Source organism: Canis lupus, chromosome 11 (genome assembly GCF_003254725.2).
Source record: "Canis lupus dingo isolate Sandy chromosome 11, ASM325472v2, whole genome shotgun sequence".
NCBI classification, from domain to species: domain Eukaryota; kingdom Metazoa; phylum Chordata; class Mammalia; order Carnivora; family Canidae; genus Canis; species Canis lupus.
This window is the reverse complement of record NC_064253.1, coordinates 56800934-56819772: the sequence shown is the minus strand read 5'-3', so window position 1 is coordinate 56819772 and position 18839 is coordinate 56800934. Positions and strand designations below refer to the sequence as shown.

At 45.9% G+C, this 18839-nt stretch overlaps 1 protein-coding gene and 1 long non-coding RNA gene across 6 annotated transcripts in view; one reads left to right on the top strand and one right to left on the bottom strand.

Annotated features, from left to right (window-relative positions):
* The window catches only part of MSANTD3 (Myb/SANT DNA binding domain containing 3), a 26004-nt gene extending 11954 nt beyond the window's left edge, over window positions 1-14050 (bottom strand). Inside the window, exons 1-2 of one of the 5 annotated variants that reach the window (XM_049116312.1) lie at window positions 13888-14050; window positions 47-497 (exon numbers count right to left, since the gene is read on the bottom strand). In XM_049116312.1, the coding sequence (XP_048972269.1) occupies window positions 47-464 (418 nt within the window). In that variant the 5' untranslated portion in view covers window positions 465-497; window positions 13888-14050. Of the gene's footprint in view, window positions 1-46; window positions 498-2590; window positions 2714-6853; window positions 7226-13283; window positions 13467-13887 lie in introns of those variants that run through there. The other 4 variants (XM_025433373.3, XM_025433374.3, XM_025433376.3 and 1 more) reach the window with 4 other exon arrangements.
* LOC125756071 (uncharacterized) lies at window positions 13446-18839 on the top strand. The gene is made up of 3 exons (XR_007414097.1): window positions 13446-13598; window positions 15349-15468; window positions 16905-18839. It is a non-coding gene; the product is annotated as an uncharacterized LOC125756071 (long non-coding RNA).

Genomic DNA, 18839 nt, shown 5'->3' with positions numbered 1-18839 from the left:
ACGTCAAGCAGGCACCCAGAGAGACCACGCCTGCTGGAAGCCATACCTTGGGCTGCGTTGTCCGGGTGGTACTCGGGCTCCTCTTCTGGAGGGCTCTGCAGGAAGTAGAGCTGCTCCGGCAGCATGCTGGTGATCTTCTCCTTCCCCAGGACGTGCGTGCTCAGGAGAGGGCTGACGCTCCGTTTCACCTTCTCTCTCCTCTCATGGGCCATAATCTTTTTGGTCCGAGCCTTGATGTTCTCCCAGCACTTCTTCAGCTGTTTGAAATCCCGCAGTGACACACTTGGCTGAGAGTTGTATTCATGGGCAAGCGCCTGCCAGGTACGCTGCTTGAGTGCAATAGTTCGCGCATCACTTTTCTTACATTCCAGCACATATTTGTACTTTTCTACCAAAGCAAGCAGGATGCTCTTTTCCAACTCCGAGAAGTATTTGGCAGGTTTTATAATTTCGTTGTTTTGCATTTTCCACTATATTTTTCCTGGCTGTTAGCTATCCTGTAAAAGGAAGTTTGAAACAATAATTACTAACTCCAGCAATGAAAATGTCTGCAAGCCACTTAAGCTGAATCCCGGGCTTGATCCCGTTGCCTGAGATACAGTACTTTCTCTCCCATTAATAGTGAATTAGGATAGTCTCAGGAAAACATTCAGAAGGTCACTACGAGTGGGGCTTTACTTCAAAGAAGGTTTTCAAGTAGGTCCTTAATTGTGGGTCTTGGCCATTCTGTGATATCTTGTCTGTAACAGCAAAAAAAGAAAAGTGAACATCTAGGGATACTCTTAATTTGTTCATTTATTTCTGCTCAGTGTGGGGGAACTGATCATTCCCCCACCTTCATAATGTTAGGCAGCTTTTCAACTAAACAACTTTCTCAAAGTTTTGTCACAGCTGAAGTCAAGAAAAGCCACAGTGTAACCAAATAGAATGGGTAACATAAACACTGAGATTTCGGAATCATCAGGAAATCACCCCAAAAGACTCGACATTTCCATCACTATGTCTGTGATCTTAGATAGGGGCATGCTCCTAAAGAAACTGCAGTTTCTTCATCTTTAAAATGAGGGCTTGGAGTCTGTGATCCCTTAAGGTCTGAGGGTCACTTTTAAGTATACAGTCCGATATAAATAATTCATATAATTTCAGAGGTGAAAGGGCCAGCAGCTCTTTTTTCAATTGAGGGAACCAAGGGCCAGCAAATAGATTGCTCAAAATCACAAAGATGGTGCCTTGGGAAATCACGAACCTGGATTGTCCTAATAATCTGGCATTCTTTTTTTTTTTTAACACACCAAATATTCATTTTTATTATGGATATTCCTTTAAAGTCTTTGTTCAGATACTATAATAACAGTTATCAATTGTATATTATTTATAACTTTTGAAATACTTTATATCTCTATTATCTTTTAAGAATAAGTTACATATCTTTTTATACATTTAGTTTAAAAATATATATTAAGGGCTCCTGGGTGGCTCACACAATTGAGCATCCAACACTTGATTTCCACTCAGGTCGTGATCTCAGCATCATGAGATCAGGCCCCAAGTTGGGTTTCCTGCTCAGTGGGGAGTGTGCTTGGGATTCTCTCTCCCTTTCCCTCTGCCCACCCCCTCTCTGAAATAAATAAATAAATCTTAAAAAAAGAAAACTATATATTTAATACATATTAATTTGATAGCTATATACATAATGAAATGATTACTACAGTCAAGCTAATTAACATATCATCTCCTCACATAGTTACCTTTTTTCTTTTTTAAGCAATCTCTATACCCCACCTGGGGCTTGAATTTACAACCCCAAGATCAAAAGTCGCATGCTCTACTGACAACAAGCCAAGCAGGTGCCCCAACAGAGTTACCATCTTTGTGTGTGCCCTAAGAGCACCTGGAACCTACTATCTCAGCATATCTCCAGTATTTAATACAGTATTACATAGACTTGTTCATCCCACATACCTGCAACTTTGTACCTTTTGTTGATTCTCATTTCCCCCACCCCTAACCTCAGTCCCAGTAACTTGTGTTCTATAATCTACTGCTAGGAGTTAAATAGTCTAGTATTTTTTTTTAAGAATTTATTTATTTGAGAGAGAAAGAGAGGAGAGAGAGCACTCATGGGAAGGGAGAGGCAGAGGGAGAAGCCGACTCTCTGCTAAGCAGGGAGCCAAGACGGGACTCTATCTCAGGACCCTGAGATCATGACTCGAGCTAAAGGCAGATACTTAACCAACTGAGCCACCCAGGCGCCCCAGTCTAGTATTCTTAGTATCATTTCACAACTATGTCTTGGGTTCTCACCTTGGGTGATTCCAAACTACAAGTAGCCATGACTCCCATAGGTCATCTTATCATCCCCCCCAGTACCGAACCAGCATTCGTTCATGCAAAAGATGCTTAGTAAATGTCTTATTCCCCTGAACCTAGGTGTGTTTTGTCAACCCACACATTTGTGACATATCTTCATCACAGGAAGTTTCCTACACAATTAATCACTCAAATATCTTCTAGTAAGAATGTCGCTAAGCAACACTGAATACAGCAATTGAGTGTTGTATGTTTCCCTCTGTGGGAAGGACCAACACACCTCAGTCTTTATATTTTCCAAGCCTCTGATTTTTTGGAATAACAGGCAAGCATCAAGATTCTTGATGATGCAGTCATCAGATGATAATGTAGTCCATTTAAAACTGATCAAAAGAATTAGGAACCAACTTGAAAGGAATGAAACATCTGAAAATCAACAAAGGTGACAGGTACACAAAGATTCATTAAATTATTCTCTCCATCTCCGTGTATGTTTATGTTTGAAAAAGTTCTGCAATAAGAAGTTATTGGAAAAAAGGCTGTGACTTTTAAATAAATGGTATACTAATTTAAAATTACATGATTACAAGCCAGCTATTCACACACTATGCTTGGAGAGGGGTTACTATAGTTGTGAAGAGCTAAAATCTGTGAGACCTGAAGGGACCAGGCCATATCAGAGAGCCTTGCAATTGAGGCCAAGGAAAAAGAGCTTTACATGAAGGCAACAGAACCCAATTAGGTTCTCTCGTGATGTACCACCTCATCCCCAAAGTTAAGGTCAGAAAGACTAATCACTAGTGTGATTAGTGCCTCCACGTACGAGGTACCCTGCCCCATATTCACTGTGGGCATATCAGCATCAGAGATCAAGAGATTTAGATACATGTCAAGGCAATTTGACCTTCAGGTCTTGGACAAAGCTAAACAAGGAGAAATTTACCTTTGGGAATGTGTCTCTGTATCCCTTAATTCCCAGGCCTGTATTTCAATCATGTTGGTCTAATGTCCCTACAATAACCCAATCCAGGCCCCTTCCTCCTCAAAGGTCCAAAATTTTTTGCCTTCATCAATATTCCTATTCCCTATTAACCAACATACCCCAAACAGAAATCTATTAGCACATATCCACTACAATACAGCTCTTCTGTATTATCTCTAGCTGCCAAGATATCTATGCCCAACTACATGTTCTTAAACTACACAGCTCCCAGAGCAGATTTTGATCCCTCATCCCAGCTCTTCTGCACCAGATGTCAATATGCCTACCTGCCCTTACACCCTCACTCTTTTGAAGAATCATTGCTATAAAGATAGAGAAATCTAAAAGAGAGAGAGAAATCTGATTAACAAATGAAAGGAATTGTTCCCTACACTTTTCTATTATAGGTAATGCTATCTTATTTATATGTACTTATTTATATACTTTTTCTTTCTACATAGATTTTTTTCTAACTTTAAAGATTTTGTTTATTTATTTGACAGAGAGAGACAGCACAAGTAGGCAGAGCAGCAGGCAGAGGGAGAAGCAGATCCCCCGCTGAGCAGACAGCGGACATGGGACTCCATCCCAGGACCCCAGATCATGACCTGAGACAAAGGCAGATACTCAACTGACTGAGCACCAACCCCCCCGCACCCCGGTGCCCCTCTAACTTTTCTTCTTCAAGATAGATTCCTAGAAGAGGAATAGTCGCCACAAAAGATGAAAACACTGAAGACTTCTGTTCCATCACCATCTGTCCTCCAGAAATGGTACACCGATTCACATTCCTACTAATAACACATGAGCACTTCTGCTTCCCCACTTCATTTACTGGTGCCCTTAACACTTTTTTTTACTCTATGCCAACCATGGAGCTGAAAAATGTCAGTTCACTGTTTAATGAAACATAAATTCCTGCTCTCAGGCAAATAAGTCACACTCTGAAAAAAAGTCTCTGTGATACTTGATGGAGCTCAAATTACATGGAATTAATTTCAAGCAATTAAATGACTCTACCTCATAATGTATGCAGAACCACTAGCTGCCACTAGGTGGTGGTGAGTTCGTGGGGAGTCTATTGACCTGTGTGACCAATTGAGTCTCAGTAGCAGATAACCTATACTGAGTACTTAATGTGGGTTAGACGTTATAGTAAAGGCTTAATATGCACTATATCACTTAATCCTCCCAAAAATAGCCCCTGAGACCACCATTTGTTAGACACAGTATTTTCTGTTAAAAAAAAAAAAAAACTTTATTAAAGTACCGGAAGAAATTATACAACTGCTCTCAAAAGCAAATACTCAGAATTACCAACACCTGGGGACCATTAATAGCCTATTAACTAAACTGTTATTTAATCACTAGCTAAGTAAATCCAGAGTTACCAATTTACTTTGCTTAATTTTGTAGAACAGCAGGCCTCCCTGGGCCATGTGGTTGCATTCTGCAGGGCTGTAAAGGAATTCTGGTATGAGCCAATGTACCCCTAGAGGTCCCCTATGGATTCCCATCAGCCTCATGAGGGAAGCTGTTTATTCCCACTAACCAATTCCATTTCCCAGGTCAGAAAAGTGAGGTTCAGTCACCTGCCTGTGGCCACACAAAAAGTAAGTGGCAGAACCAGGATTCAAACCCAGATCCAATGCCCTCACTGTTCTCCATCTTTCAGACCTGATGACTGCTTGGGTCCCCGCTCAAATTACATGTCAATGAGCAATCTAACGGTCAGCAGGGAAAGTTCCCAGGGCAGAGCTACTCCTCGGGAGGAGCTGTTCATGCTTCTGTCCATCTCCTTTTGGTGGCTCTTCGTCCCCCATCCCCCCATCACCTGGGCCTTCATGTCTCAAAGCTAAGGCCCACAGCCACCCCACCCCAAGGTGAACCAGAACTCTAACCAGAACTCTGAAATAATTTCTGCTGTTGATCTGATGAGAACGAATCCGTAGAGACAGGGAGCTTTAAAATGGTCCACGCCTCAGGGGAACACTGACATTCTGCTTGAGCACCTGACAGTCCTAAGAAAACAAATACTTCTCAAAGTAAGATATCTCCAGGCAAAGCTTGTTAAAAGAAACTTCGAGGACAGAAAGCATATTCTAGCTTAAAACTACTCAGCGAGGTCCATAACTGGTTACAGATGACAACAAAACAAGCCTTTCCGGCTGCATCAGCTTTTATTAGCAAAAAGACGGGCCTTCCCCATCCCTCAACTCTCTGCTCAATACAGATCATCGTTTTGTGTTCTTTTTTTTAAGATTTTTAAATTTATTTACTCATGAGAGACCGAGAGAGAGAGAGAGAGAGAGAGAGAGAGGGAGAGACATAAGCAGAGGAAGAAGCAGGCTCCTTGCAGGCAGCCTGAAGTAGGACTTGATGCCAGGACCCGGGGATCATGACCTGAGCCGAAGGCAGACGTTCAACCACTGAACCACTCAGATGCCCAATACAGATCATTTTTTGCCATTCTGCAAGATGATACAGCTCCTGGTCCTTATGCATGGTTGTACTTCAACTGGCAGCCCAAGGGACCCTCATTCATTAAACATTTAATGAGTGAATACATTTTGATATAGGCATAAAACTGCCTATCATGCACACAATGAGTGTCACACATGAAACTGTTCATCAAAAGCTGCATTAAAGTAAAAATGGTCAGGGCACCTGGGTGGCTCAGTGGTTGAGTGTCTGCCTTTGGCTCAGGTCGTGAACCCAGGGTCATAGGTCCAGTCCCCGAGCCAGCTTCTCTCCCTCTGCCTGTGTCTCTGCCTCTCTCTGTGTCTCTCATGAATAAATAAATAAAAATCTTTTAAAATATAAATTTTTTTAATTTTAAAATTTAAAAAAATAAAGTAAAAATCGTCCAAAAAATGGCAAACAAAAACTCCCCTTGTGCCAGGCGAAGACTTGCAGACAGGACTAAATAAAAGAGCATGAATCCAATACCAAACAAGAACAGAGGAAACGGCACAATTCCCCAAACACGAACACTGACTAAAGCACCAGAAGATTGTAATAAGTACATTTAATATGACTTTAAAACAAAGACTCATCTGTTATGGGCTGAATGCTTATACACCCCCAAAATTCTTTTTTTTTTTTTTTTTTTAGATTCTATTTATTCATGATAGAGAGAGAGGCAGAGACGACACAGGCAGAGGGAGAAGCAGGCTCCATGCAGGGAGCCCATTGTGGGACTCAATCCTGGGTCTCTAGGATCAGGCCCTGGACTAAAGGCGGCTCTAAACCGCTGAGCCACCTGGGCTGCCCTACTCCCAAAACTCTTAGGTGGAAGTCCTGCCCCCAGGATGACTGTACCTAGAGACTAAGTAATTAAGGTTAAGGAAGATGATAAAGGTGGGACCCTGATTCAAGGGGATTTACTGTCCTTATAAGAGACATCAGAGACAACATTCCCTTTCCCTCCTTCCCTCCCTCCTTCCTCCCCTCTCCCAGGCTTCCTATCTTCCCCAGGGCTCACAAAGAGGTCACATGAGCACACTGGGCACCAGCAGCCCACAAGCCCAGAGAAGCAGCTTCACTTGGAAGGAAACTTACCTCATTGGCACCACCTTGATCGTGGACTCCCCAGCCTCCGGAACTGTGAGGAATACGTTTCTGATGTTCAGGCCACCTAGTCTGCCGTATTTTATTATGACAGTCCAAGCTAACACACCATCTAATGACATTTCAAGTCCCCCAAGAGTCAATCTAAGCCCTAAAATTTGAGCAAAGACTAGAGAAACTTGGCCAGATTTTACTTCTATTGCCTTTCATGGAAAAGGGAAGGGAGCTCTTTGAAGTCAATACTCAGAATAGGAAGCGTGACTGGAGATTGGTAGTGCTGAGATCTGGGACAGGTGTCAGGACCTTTTAAACTTTAATGAATGACTGCTCGTGAAGTGAAGTGAACCAAGACACTGAGTGCATAAAACCTGGCCTCGAATCCTGACTTCACCCCTCACCGAGCTGTGTGACTTCGACCAAGTCAGTTCATCTCCAGCGTTTCATCTGTAACACAGGGCTAAAACCCCCGACTCTACCTCATTCCATCTGCACAACCACTCTGCAACGAGTATAATGAAGCAGCACAGACTAAAGCTTCAATAAATCTCGGTTCTTTCCCCTCCCCCCCACCTGGCCCATATTAAACTGCTTCCAAAAATAGAAGAGTGGGCTATATACAAGACACTCAGATACTTACTGGTTCTCTTACCGCATAGACATAGGATTCAACAAATGTGTCCTGAACACCTGCCAAAGGCTCTGTAGTATCCTAAACTATGTGGGAGGCACAAAAGCAAGCCAGACCCTCTGGCCTAGAAAGCGAGTTGGCCTGCACAAACTGATAACAAAAAGAGAAGCACATGGAAACAGATACTACGAAAGAGGACAAAGCCCCTTGGGCAGTCAGAGGAGGGAAGAGGTTCATTTGCATTCTTCATGAACAAGAGGATATCTGAGCTAGATCTTTAAGAATGTAGAGGATAAAAAAAAAGAATGTAGAGGATATGAACACAGAGAGTTGAAGGAGACCATTCAAATAGATAATCAATAAGGCCCTACACTCTGAGTGGTGGTGATGATGCTAATGGAAAGGAGAAGGTGCGCACCAGAGACTTCAAAGCGAGAAATCTGTGTGCATGTCTCTACACTAGGGTTGGGGGGGATCAAGAGGAAGCAGTGGATCCAGGAGCATCCACTCTGTGCAGGCACAGAGAGAGGGGGTATTCCTTAAGATCGAGGAGGTCACAATCCAACGAAGACCTAACCCAGTATAGCATATTGCAGGGCAGGCTGGTGACAAGGCAGAGTGACAAGCACGGTGAAAGAAATGTGCTCAGGGATACTACTCCGGGATTGGGAGGATCTCGATTAAGAACCTTAATTCCTATTAGAATAGACTGGAATTAGAATTAGCACGGCAGCAAAGGAAGACCATGATTTGGGAAAGAAAGAAAGAATGCACGGCGGTGTATGAGTGAGCGCAAGGAAACGTGGCACCCATTCCCCGAAGGCGGGCCTGGCAACACATTATGGGTGATCATTTGTTCTGAAGAGATGAAAGGTTATTTCTTATCCTGGCCTGTTGACTTCTCCCTGACTCAGCATCCCCAAAACAACCTTGTTCTCAAGGCAACGCTGATCCTAGCATGGTGAAAGTCCAATCCTCCCACAGATGAGGAAACTGGGGCTCAGAGCAAAATCAGGGGCTCCCTGGGATTCCAGCAACAAAGGAGGACCTAAAAGCAAAGCTTCCTCATTTGCTTTCAACATCTCCCCTTTGGAACCCTCTCACAGTCAAGATGCCCTCTTGCGAGGTGTCCTCAAGCCCTCTCCACTATCCCGGCTGGGAACCCCAAGGGCCCTGCTCTCAACTCTGATGTTAAATCTCTGACATTAGGCAAGTTCCCCTTCCCTCCGTGACTGTCGATTTCTCATCTCTAAATTATAAAGCTAAAGTGGGTGTTCTCTAAAGCCCCATCCAGCACTGGGAATTCATAGTAACTCTGCGGCTGTGATGGTTTTTCTGCAACCTAATTTCCACAGATCTCTGCCAAATACGCAGAGATGGTATCTTCTGATAATTTATGAAGCTGGTGGCCCTACTGGCCAATGAAAGAGAACGCTGCAACAGAATAAAGGGATCTCAGCACTTTAGACCATGTAAGGCCCACACACAGCTTTAACCTATAGGTTAAGTAGTTCCCCGTGAAATGTCTAAAGCAGGTGATCGCATCTCATCATTACTGCAGCCCCAGCAAATTGAAGAGGACCTGGTACACAGAAGGCACTTGATAAATATTTGTGGAACATATGTTGAAACTAACCTGCTTTCCATTTGCATTTTTTACTAATTATATCTAGTTGTTCTACTATCTAAAACTTCTCCTTTGACAAAGATTTTATAACAGAAATGGCTTCCTGGCTTCTTCTTGTAAATGCTATTGAATTGTTTGCCAAAAATTTTTAAAAGATTTTATTTATTTATTTATTGGATAGAGCGAGAGAGTGAGCAGGAGGGGGACAGAGAGAGAGACAGACAGAGAGAGAGAGACTCTGGAGCAGACTGCACTGAGCACAGAGCCCGACTCTGGGCTCGATCCCACAACCTCAAGATCATGACCTGAGCTAAAACCAAGAGTCAGAGGCTTAACAACAAGCCACCCAGGCACCCCCATATACCAAATTTTTAAGAGCCACACTATGACAATGACGGCTTCATGATTTCACTTTATCCAGAGGGAAGAGTTATCAGACATTACTGTGCCTGTGCCCACCTTACTGTATACCTGCCCTCGCAAGTTCAAACCTGACCACCCAGGATGGCCACTCACCTGTGCCCTCTCCATCATCTCTCCTTCCCTCAGAGGGCTTTGCAGTCTTAAACCTTGAGATGAACTTGCTTCCTCCAATGCTCTCCCTCCTCTCTCCCTTCACCACCCACCCCAGGCGGCCTTGTAACTTGGAAGTGTTTATTTTTACCATCTGTGTCTGAGTGTGACTGTGAGCAGAACCAGCCTTGTGTTTAAGGCAAGAGCTCCCACCTCCTGTCCTTCCACCCTCACGCTTTCCTCTATAGACCAGATGAAGGTTCTTAAAAGTTCCCACCGCTTCTTCCCTTCGCCCATGGCTCCATCCTAAACCATCTCCCCACCCCAAGCTCCCCGAAAATTCCCTTGGTATCATTTTTATTAAAGTATCCTCTATAGAAAGTGCTTTCATAATAAAGTTCCCTCTCCAGCCCACTTCTTGCCTGTGAGCCCTCCTCCCCTCCCACTGCTGCAGAACAAGCTGGGGTGCTCCCTCCGATCTCTGGGCCAGGGGTCCCACGTATTTACCTCTTCTGCAGTGCTCAGAATTACTCTGAACCTCAATCTATCTGTATTCTCAAGTGCTGCCACTGTCTGAGGGTGAATTCCTGAGGCTGGGAACTACGTTTTATTTGTATTTTTAGCACACAGCAGATTTTCAGTGTTTGTTCAAAAGATAGCAAGGGTGTCAGGGAGATCCTCTCTCCCCGGCCCCATTCTCCTCAGCAGCACACACATCCCCACTTGTCCACCAGCAACCGTGTCCAACTGCCCATAGTGGGCACCTCAGAGATCTCCAATTCTTTTTTTTGTTTTTTTTTTTTTGAGATTTATTTATTCATTTGAGAGAGAGTAGGGAGGGAGGGGCAGAGGGAGAGAATTTCAGACTCCTGCTGAGTGCAGAGCCCAAGGGGGAGGGCTCAGTCCCACAACCCTGAGATCATGACCTGAGCCACCAAGAGTTGGCTGCTTAACCAACTGAGCCACCCAGGTGCCCCAAAATCTCCAACTCTTCACAGCCAAAAGCAAACAAATTATTCCCCTATTTCCAAACCTCCTGATTTCTGATGATTTCTGAAAACTCAGAAATTAATTGGCCTCACAAGCAGAAAACTCAGCAGGCACTTCCATCACTGGTAACCAATCACTAAGACCTCCTACTTTTTACTTCAGTATTTATTACTCCCTCTCTCATCCTTAATTGCCTTATATTTCTGATATCAGGCCCTGGTATCCCAAAATGATCTCCCAACTTCCAGCTTCTCTTTCACACAGCTACCAGAGGGTTCTTCCTAAAACATAGTGATCATGTCCCTGTTCTGTGTGTAATCCTCTTAGGTCTCCCTCATCCTCAATAATATAGTTCAAACTCTGCCATAGCATTCAAGGCCTTTCCAGATCGGTGCCCCCTCCACCCCATCCCAATTCCTCTTTCCATATATTTTTCACCCCAGCAGACCAAATTCACCATCATGGCCTTGAACCTGCTGTGTTCTCATGACTCTGATGACTCTGTATACAGGGCTTCCTCTGGCTGGAATCCTTAACTCCAAGGTCTGCCAAATGCTCACTTTCTTTCTTTTTTCTTTAATGATTTTATTTTTAAGTAATCTCTATACCCAACATGGGGCTCGAACCCACAACCCCAAGGTCAAGAGTCACATGTGCCACCCCTCCCCAAAGGGCTCATTTTCATACCTCAAGATCCAACTCTTAGGACATTTTTATGATGACTCCTCAACTAATGCCTGAGCTGTTTGTTTACAATAGCTTCCTTCTAAAACGAGTTTGAGGTAGCTTACAAAGCATGCACACACTGTTAACTAGACTTTTTTTTTTTTTTAAAGAGAGAGAATATCAGGGCAAAGGTAAAGCAAGGATAAAAAAAGAAGCTATGAGGTGGTGTAGCATTCAAAATCTCCATCATAATGTCTCAGATTCTTCTTGTTAGAGGTAATTTGGCCTTGAATTTTCTATCCAGAATGAATTAGTTACTCCTCTGTGAGCTCCCTGCCAGTTGTATACAACTATACTATGGTACTTCCTATATTTTTTGTAATTTGTTCTTTGTGTCTGTCTCCTTCACTGGACTGGGAAATTCATAAGGGAATACATCATTTCTGACTCATCTCTGTATCCCCAGCAGGAAGCATATGACTCAGCAGACAAGTGGTGCTCAGCAGACATTTGTTGAATGAATGTCACCATGGACAGGGAAGAAGGTACTAGTGTTGGTTGAGCTCCTTAACAGACGTCTGAAATAACATTATTTTATATTCATGAAACATTACACAGCTGAGAAATGGCAGAGCCAGGACTGGAACCCCAAACTGTCGATCTCTCCAAAGCAACTGCTCTTTCTGCTATGCACGCAAGGCTCTCTACCCTCACCACCAGTATGTGCCCAAAGACCCCTCCTGCAAGGTCTGGTTTTAAAAGAACCCTTCTCCAAGAAGCCCTTCCTACTTACTCAGGAGAAAAGTCAGCCTGAATCCAGCCCAGACCTTCCACAAACACTCAAGTAAGGAATAGCCACAAATTGGGTGAGGAAAGGGTGCATAATATTCTGCAGATGGTGTTGGGAGGTCCTCAGCTCCCCTTTCCAGTCCCTTTCCCCAGGGTACAGTCCCTAGGCCCTTCCTGCCTTTCTCTGGCTTCTTCAGGGTTGAAAGCCTTCCAAACTAAACCCCCAAATAATCTCCTCATGCCCATGGCTCCTCTAAACAAGTGAACTGTGTTCAAAACACACTCCTTCACTGCACCAGTCAGACCTTTGTATCTTAAGAGTCTTACCAACCTTTAGGGTCCATGAGCACCCCAATCTCCTTAACACCTGAAAAGAATTTCAAGGGGATTCCCGGGTGGCTCAGCAGTTTAGCACCTGCCTTCGGCCCAGGGTGTGATCCTGGAGACCCGGGATTGAGTCCCACATCGGGCTCCCTGCATGGAGCCTGCTTCTCTCTCTCTCTCTCTCTCACTCTCTCTCATGAATAAATAAATAAAATCTTAAAAAAAAAAAAAGAATTTCAGGAATCACAAGAAGGGTCTACAACGTTTTGGGGAGACCAATCTTCTGACTCTCAACCCATACAAATATTTTTGGGGTGGCTTGGGAGTAAGAAAAGACAACCTGTGATCTCATCCCCGCATCCCTCTCCCCTCCCCCAGGCAGGGTGCCTGGTCTCTAAGGACAGGATGGAATCCCGGTCCAGAATACTCCTGGGGTGGTGAACCCTGATCCCTTCCCTCAACATTTTCTTCCAGAGCTCCAGAAGTCTTCCTTGTCTCCCCCTCTCCAGGTCCTCCCCTCCTTTCTCTCCACGGTCCCCAACTCCCACAACAGCCCTCAATCTTAACTCGGGGGAACTACGGTTTTGAATTTCATATTCAACAATTTCCTTGGTAACACAACAGCCTCCCATCCGACAGGCTAAAATCCACAGTCCCGGCCCCGGTATTTTCCTACTCCCCCCCCCCTTTTAACTGTGACAAACAGACATCCCTGCACCCCGAAACCCCTCTCCTGCACCGCAGGAACATTTGTAACGTCAAATGTTACCACATCTAAGAACCGACCTATCTCCTGGATCGGAAGAGGGGGGAGGCTAACTAAATCCTTCCCTGTTTCCTACTCCTAAATAAAGATTATTCGGGCCATTCCCGGTAGCTACTACCTGAGAGCGCCGGGGTGATGATCTCGGGAACTCACGCCAACTGTCTAGTGCCCGGGGCCTGGTGCCCAGAAAGTGCTCGGAATGCAGCTCTAGGATCAGCGATGTGCATTTTCTCTCACAATAGTACCAGGGGGTGGTGCTGCACGGGGCACTTCCCCGCCACAGCCCCCGCCCCCGGCAGCCGCGGAGGGCCCAGCTCGGGGTGAGGCAGCTCTCCCAAGGTCAGGCGGGCGCCGGCGTGATGCTCGGCGCGGCCTCCGACCCGGCGGCCCTCGCACCGCAGCCTCGCACGGGGCCCCGGGGTCTCAGGCACAAGTAAGCAGAAGCGCCCAGCACAGCGCCCGGCCACGGCGGGGCCCCCGGGCTGGGGGGACCCGGGCGCCGCGGGGGCGCCGACCCCTCCCCGGCGGCTCCCGGGGCCCCGGAGCCCCCGCCCCCCGCCCCGGGTGCGCCGCCGACTCGCCCGAGGTCCGCGCCCCGGGGCTTTGTACGGCGCAGGCCGGCCTGCGGGGCAGGGGTCGCGGCGGCTCGGCCCGCACGCCCCCCGCGCGCCCCGCGCCCCCCGCGCCCCCGGCCCCGGCCCCGCGGCGGGGGAGCCTCCTACCTGCAGCGGCGGCGCGGCGGCCGCGGCGACGGGGGAGGGGCCGGCGGGGCGCGGGCGCGGGCGGCCTCGGCTCCTGTCGCGGGCGGGGCGGCCGGGCGGGCCGCGGGCTCCCAGCGCCGGGCGGCGGCGGCGGCGGCGGCTGCGCGCCCCCGGCCGCTCAGGCCCCAACGCGCGCGCCGCGGCCACAAAGCCCGGGAGCCGCCGCCCCCTCGCGGGCCGCCCGCGGGCTGCGGGTCCGGCGGCGCCGAGCAGGGCGGGCGCGCAGCCCCCCACCGCGGCCCCCTCTCCCGCGGCCCCCCTCCCCGAGGCCCCCCGCCCCGCGGCCCCCGCCCCCCGGCGCCGGCGGCGCCCCCCTTCCCGCCCGGCCGCGGAGCTCCCCGAGGCCCCGGCTCGCCGCCTCGGCTGCGGGAACGACAAAGGACGCCCTCGCCACCGGGGGTCGGCGGCGGTGGGCGCGGGTCGGCTCCGGCCGGTGCCGCGTCTGCACGGGGCGCCCTCTGCTTTCGGGGTTCCCTGCCGCTCGGAAGCGCCGGCTCGCGTGCTGGCGTCTCCACGGAGTTGTCTTGTTTGTTTGTTTGTTTGTGGTTGTTTTGTTTGGTTTTACATTTACGGGATGCGTGTGCCCTAGGCTCGCGCCCCGAGGGCAGGCGGGCAGGCGCTGTGCCCCCCGGAGCCCAGCTCCCGCGGTGCCGCCTTCCGTGGAGCGTCCTGCGGGGGTCGGTGCGCCCGTTACCGCGCCTCCCACCGGGACCGTGGCTGCGGGGATTCCCAGCTCCCAAGGGCCGCAGGGCCGGTTGGACTTTGTGTTGTGATTAAGCTGAAGTTCACATTGCATAAGACTGACCCCTTTAGAATGAATGATTCGGTGGCATTTATTACAACGCTGAGCAACCAGCATCTTTAGTTCTGAGACATTTTCATCTCCCCAAAAGGAAAACTGGTGGCATGAGGCAGTGGCTCCCCATTCCCTCCTCCCCCCACCCCCCCGCAACCGCTATCAACCACCAATCTATTTTCTGTCTCTTTGGATTTACCTATTTTGGACATTTTATATATATATATATATATATATATATATATATATATATATATATATAGTGTATATATATATATAGTGTATATATGTATATATATGTGTGTATATATATAACCTATTCTGGACATTTTATATATATATATAAAATTATATATATATATATATATATATATGGAATCACAATATGTGGCCTTCTATGTCTGGCTTCTTTCACTTAGCTTGATATTTTTAGGTTCATCCCCTCTTGCAGCATGTATCGATCAGTACTTCATTCCTTTTTACCACTGGGTAATATTCCATTGTCTGTATACCAAGGTTTGTTTATACCTTCATCCTTGGTGGATATTTGCGTTATTTCCAACCTTGGTGAATAGTGCTGTCCTTAACATGCCTGGGAATGTATTTGTCTGAGTATCGCTTTTCAGTTCTCCCAGACATATACCCAGGGCTGAGCATCCTGTGGTCGTTCTGTGTTTACCTGCCAAAAAGGAACTGCCAAAAAGCTTTTCCTCGTCGCTGAATGATTCTCCAGTCCCACCAGCAAGGTACGAGGATTCCATATTCTCCACACCACCACTAACATGCACTATTTGGGTTTTTTTGTTGTTGTTGTTACAGATTTGAGGCTATGGATGTTCTCCCAGCTCCCATCACCTCTAGCCCTAGAACAGAGGCTGAGCCAGGCCCTTTGACTACAAAGAAATACCCAAATGCTTCCCAGGACCAGAAGCGCCAATAAAAATAAAGACACTTACTGTAACTAAGAGTTTTAACTGTTTATCACCTTAACAAAGATAAACAGGTCCACAGAACCTGGAGACTTGAGACCATCCTGAGGGAGTTGCTATTGACAAACTCTGTGAAAATCACCTCAGTGGAACCCAAGGCAATAAGCCATCACTACCCATAGTTTTGCACCCTAGTGCCATGTAAGACATTCATGCATATTTCCTTCTTAAATGAGGCTGTTGTCCAGGGGAAACTATTGGTGTGTGAAAATAGAAAGCCACTTGAGATTAGAAATGTGATCGATAGGTGGGACAGTATGGGGAAAGCAGTGGATTTAACAGATGTCTGAATCCTGACTTTGCTGCCTATATCTTCGTGAACTGAATTAAATTCCTTGAACCTCAGTGTTCACATTCTAAGGTAGGAATAATAGTACCTACCTGGCAGGGTAGATTAACTGGCTAGTCTTCAGTAAATGATCAATATCATTATTGTTATTTTTATTTATTTAAAATAATGATGATTGACATGTGCCACACACACCAAAATGCTGCTTAGGAAACACAGAAAACCCATATTTAATCACGAGTCTCCTCCTTGAATCAAGAGAGTAAACAATCTCCAAAACTAACATGACCGGGGTATCTACTCAGACCTGTAACATGGTCACTACCCCCTCAGCTCTCTCCTTGTTCCTAACTTAGCTCTCCATGTTCCTTGCCCTTGAACCAGCTTCTTAACCGGTCTGAACCTTCTCTGGAAAGTAGAGTAGCAATACCTATTTAATAGGGTTGTTTGATGATTCAGTAACATGTTATATTTGTAAAGAGCTTAGCACAATGCAAGCTTCATTAAAAAATACTCAAAAATGTTAACTATTATTTCGTTATTAATAATAAAGTTGTTCTGACTTCTCTGTAGAAAATGTTACAGGGGCACCTGGGTGGCTCAGTCAGTTAAGCATCTACCTTTGGCTCAGGTCATGATCCCAGGGTCCTGGGATCCCAGGGTCCTGGAACATTTTGGGCTCCCTGCTCAGAGAAGAGTACTTCTTCCTCTGCCCTTCCCTCCTGCTCGTGATCTTTCTCTCTCTCTCTCTCTCAAATAAATAAATAAATAAATAAATAAATAAATAAATAAAATCTTCTTTAAAAATGTGAACAAGAGAGTGGAGACCACACAGAGTTTAATAATAGGAAGCCATAGAGAAAACACATTCATGTGACTTATCCCTTCCCCATGCTTGTCGCAGGCAATTCATCCCCGCGTTGGAGATGCACGATGCATTGCATTCTGATTGCTTGTTGAGAACAACTCTGAAAATGATCTACCTTTTGCTCAGATCCAGTCTCACCAAGCAGTCTTGACACAGGAGTTGGTTTCTGTCAAAAGTTTTCTTACGGGAGGAAAAATAGACTGATCATCCAACCTGAACACTCCAGCGTCCTAAGAAAATACAGTTATCTTTGCAAACTAATATTCTGGTGTTTGGTTTATTCATGTGACTGTTAACGATTTTGACCGGCCATATCCAGTCTCCCTAAAATTTAATTAAGTATAGACATAGAGACAACTTTTATCTGGCTTTTGGGTGGCAAGGAATAGATTCATTCAAGTGTGCTAAAGAAAAAGATGTTCATTGAATTGTAGGTGAATTGGAAGACAGGAACCTGAGTTGAGCAGGTTAAGTTGAGTTAAGTTCCTCACAGGAACTTAAAAGCCAATAAGAACCCATTTTTTTCTCTTGTTTGAGGTGTGTCTTTATTTTTTTTTAAAGATATGATTTATTTATTCATGAGAGACACAGAGAGAGAGTCAGAGACGTAGACAGAGGGAGAAGCAGGCTCCCTGAGGGGAGCCCGATGTGAGACTCAATCCCAGCACCCCGGGATCATGACCTGAGCCAAAGGCAGATGCTCAACCACTGAGCCACCCAGGCATGTCGAGGTGTGTCTTTCGGTGTCTCTGCCTCTCTGACTTTCTCTTGCCTCTAAGTGCCCTCTCTTTATCCTGTTCCACCCTTGTCTCCCTCTGTACCTGTGCTCCTTCTCCCATATCTCCCAGGCTGCTCTCTCTGCTTGCTCACCTGCACTTAACGATCATGGCTACCCAGGCCTATGGTAGAAACCTCCTCCTTGTCTCTTGGCTCATATTTACCCATGCAAAAAAATGTGATTGGCCCATCACATTTTTTTGATGAGCACTCAATGCTCATCATTTCATGCAGGAAACAGGAAACAAGGAAACAAGCTGGTAGCTTATGAATTGACTGTTTTGGGACTAGAAGTCCACTTCTGACTCAATCAGCAGTTATGGGATACAAAGGGAGGTATCATCCAGGACAAAAATCATCACCCAGCATGGCAGGAACTGAGAGTGAGAGTATCTGTGGGAAGCTAGAATGGATGGGTAGATGCACTGAAATCATACTTTCTGAACCAAATATCAGGATAAATTGTATTAAAAGTATTTGTAGTCCACTTTCTGATGGTAGAGGTAGCCTGGGAGTCATATAGTTCAGATGCTGAACTATCAAAACTTCTGAAGCATTTTGATAGCTAATGAAAAAAATGGACCAAGATTCTGAAATTGAGACTTTTCTGGAAAATCTTCATCACTGTAAGTTGGTGAATGATTTTATAAAGCAGAATACATATACCACAGAATTGTTGAGAGGAGTAAATTATATATATATATATAAATATTATGTATATATATATACTCACTTTAGTAGTTCCCATGTAATCCAAACTGTTGTTCTCACATAGAGAAAGACTGATCTGTGGTGACCCCACTAAGGTACAACTACCCTGTCTGACTGCTAGTCAATCCGTCTCTTTGCACATTTCTCTTTAAATACAGTACCAAGCACAGATGAACCAGGAAGATAGTTTTTAGGAAGTTCAGGGATCTCTCCCAGGATCTTACCACTGAGTTGATTTTCTATCTGAACATCTCCTTCCCTGGGTTGGAGAAAGGTAAGCTAGTTCTTCAACGGCCAGGCATATTCAAATATCTCTCGTAAGATATGGGCATTGAGAAAAACTAAAATGCCTCCATCTGTAGGATCCAGCTGTCCAGGGAAGGAATGAGGGCAAGGAGTGTGGAGCACTGAACAAGAGACTACAGGTAGAAATATTAAGAACAAAAGCCAGTGTTGGTGGAACAACCTAGAGGAGTGTCAGGT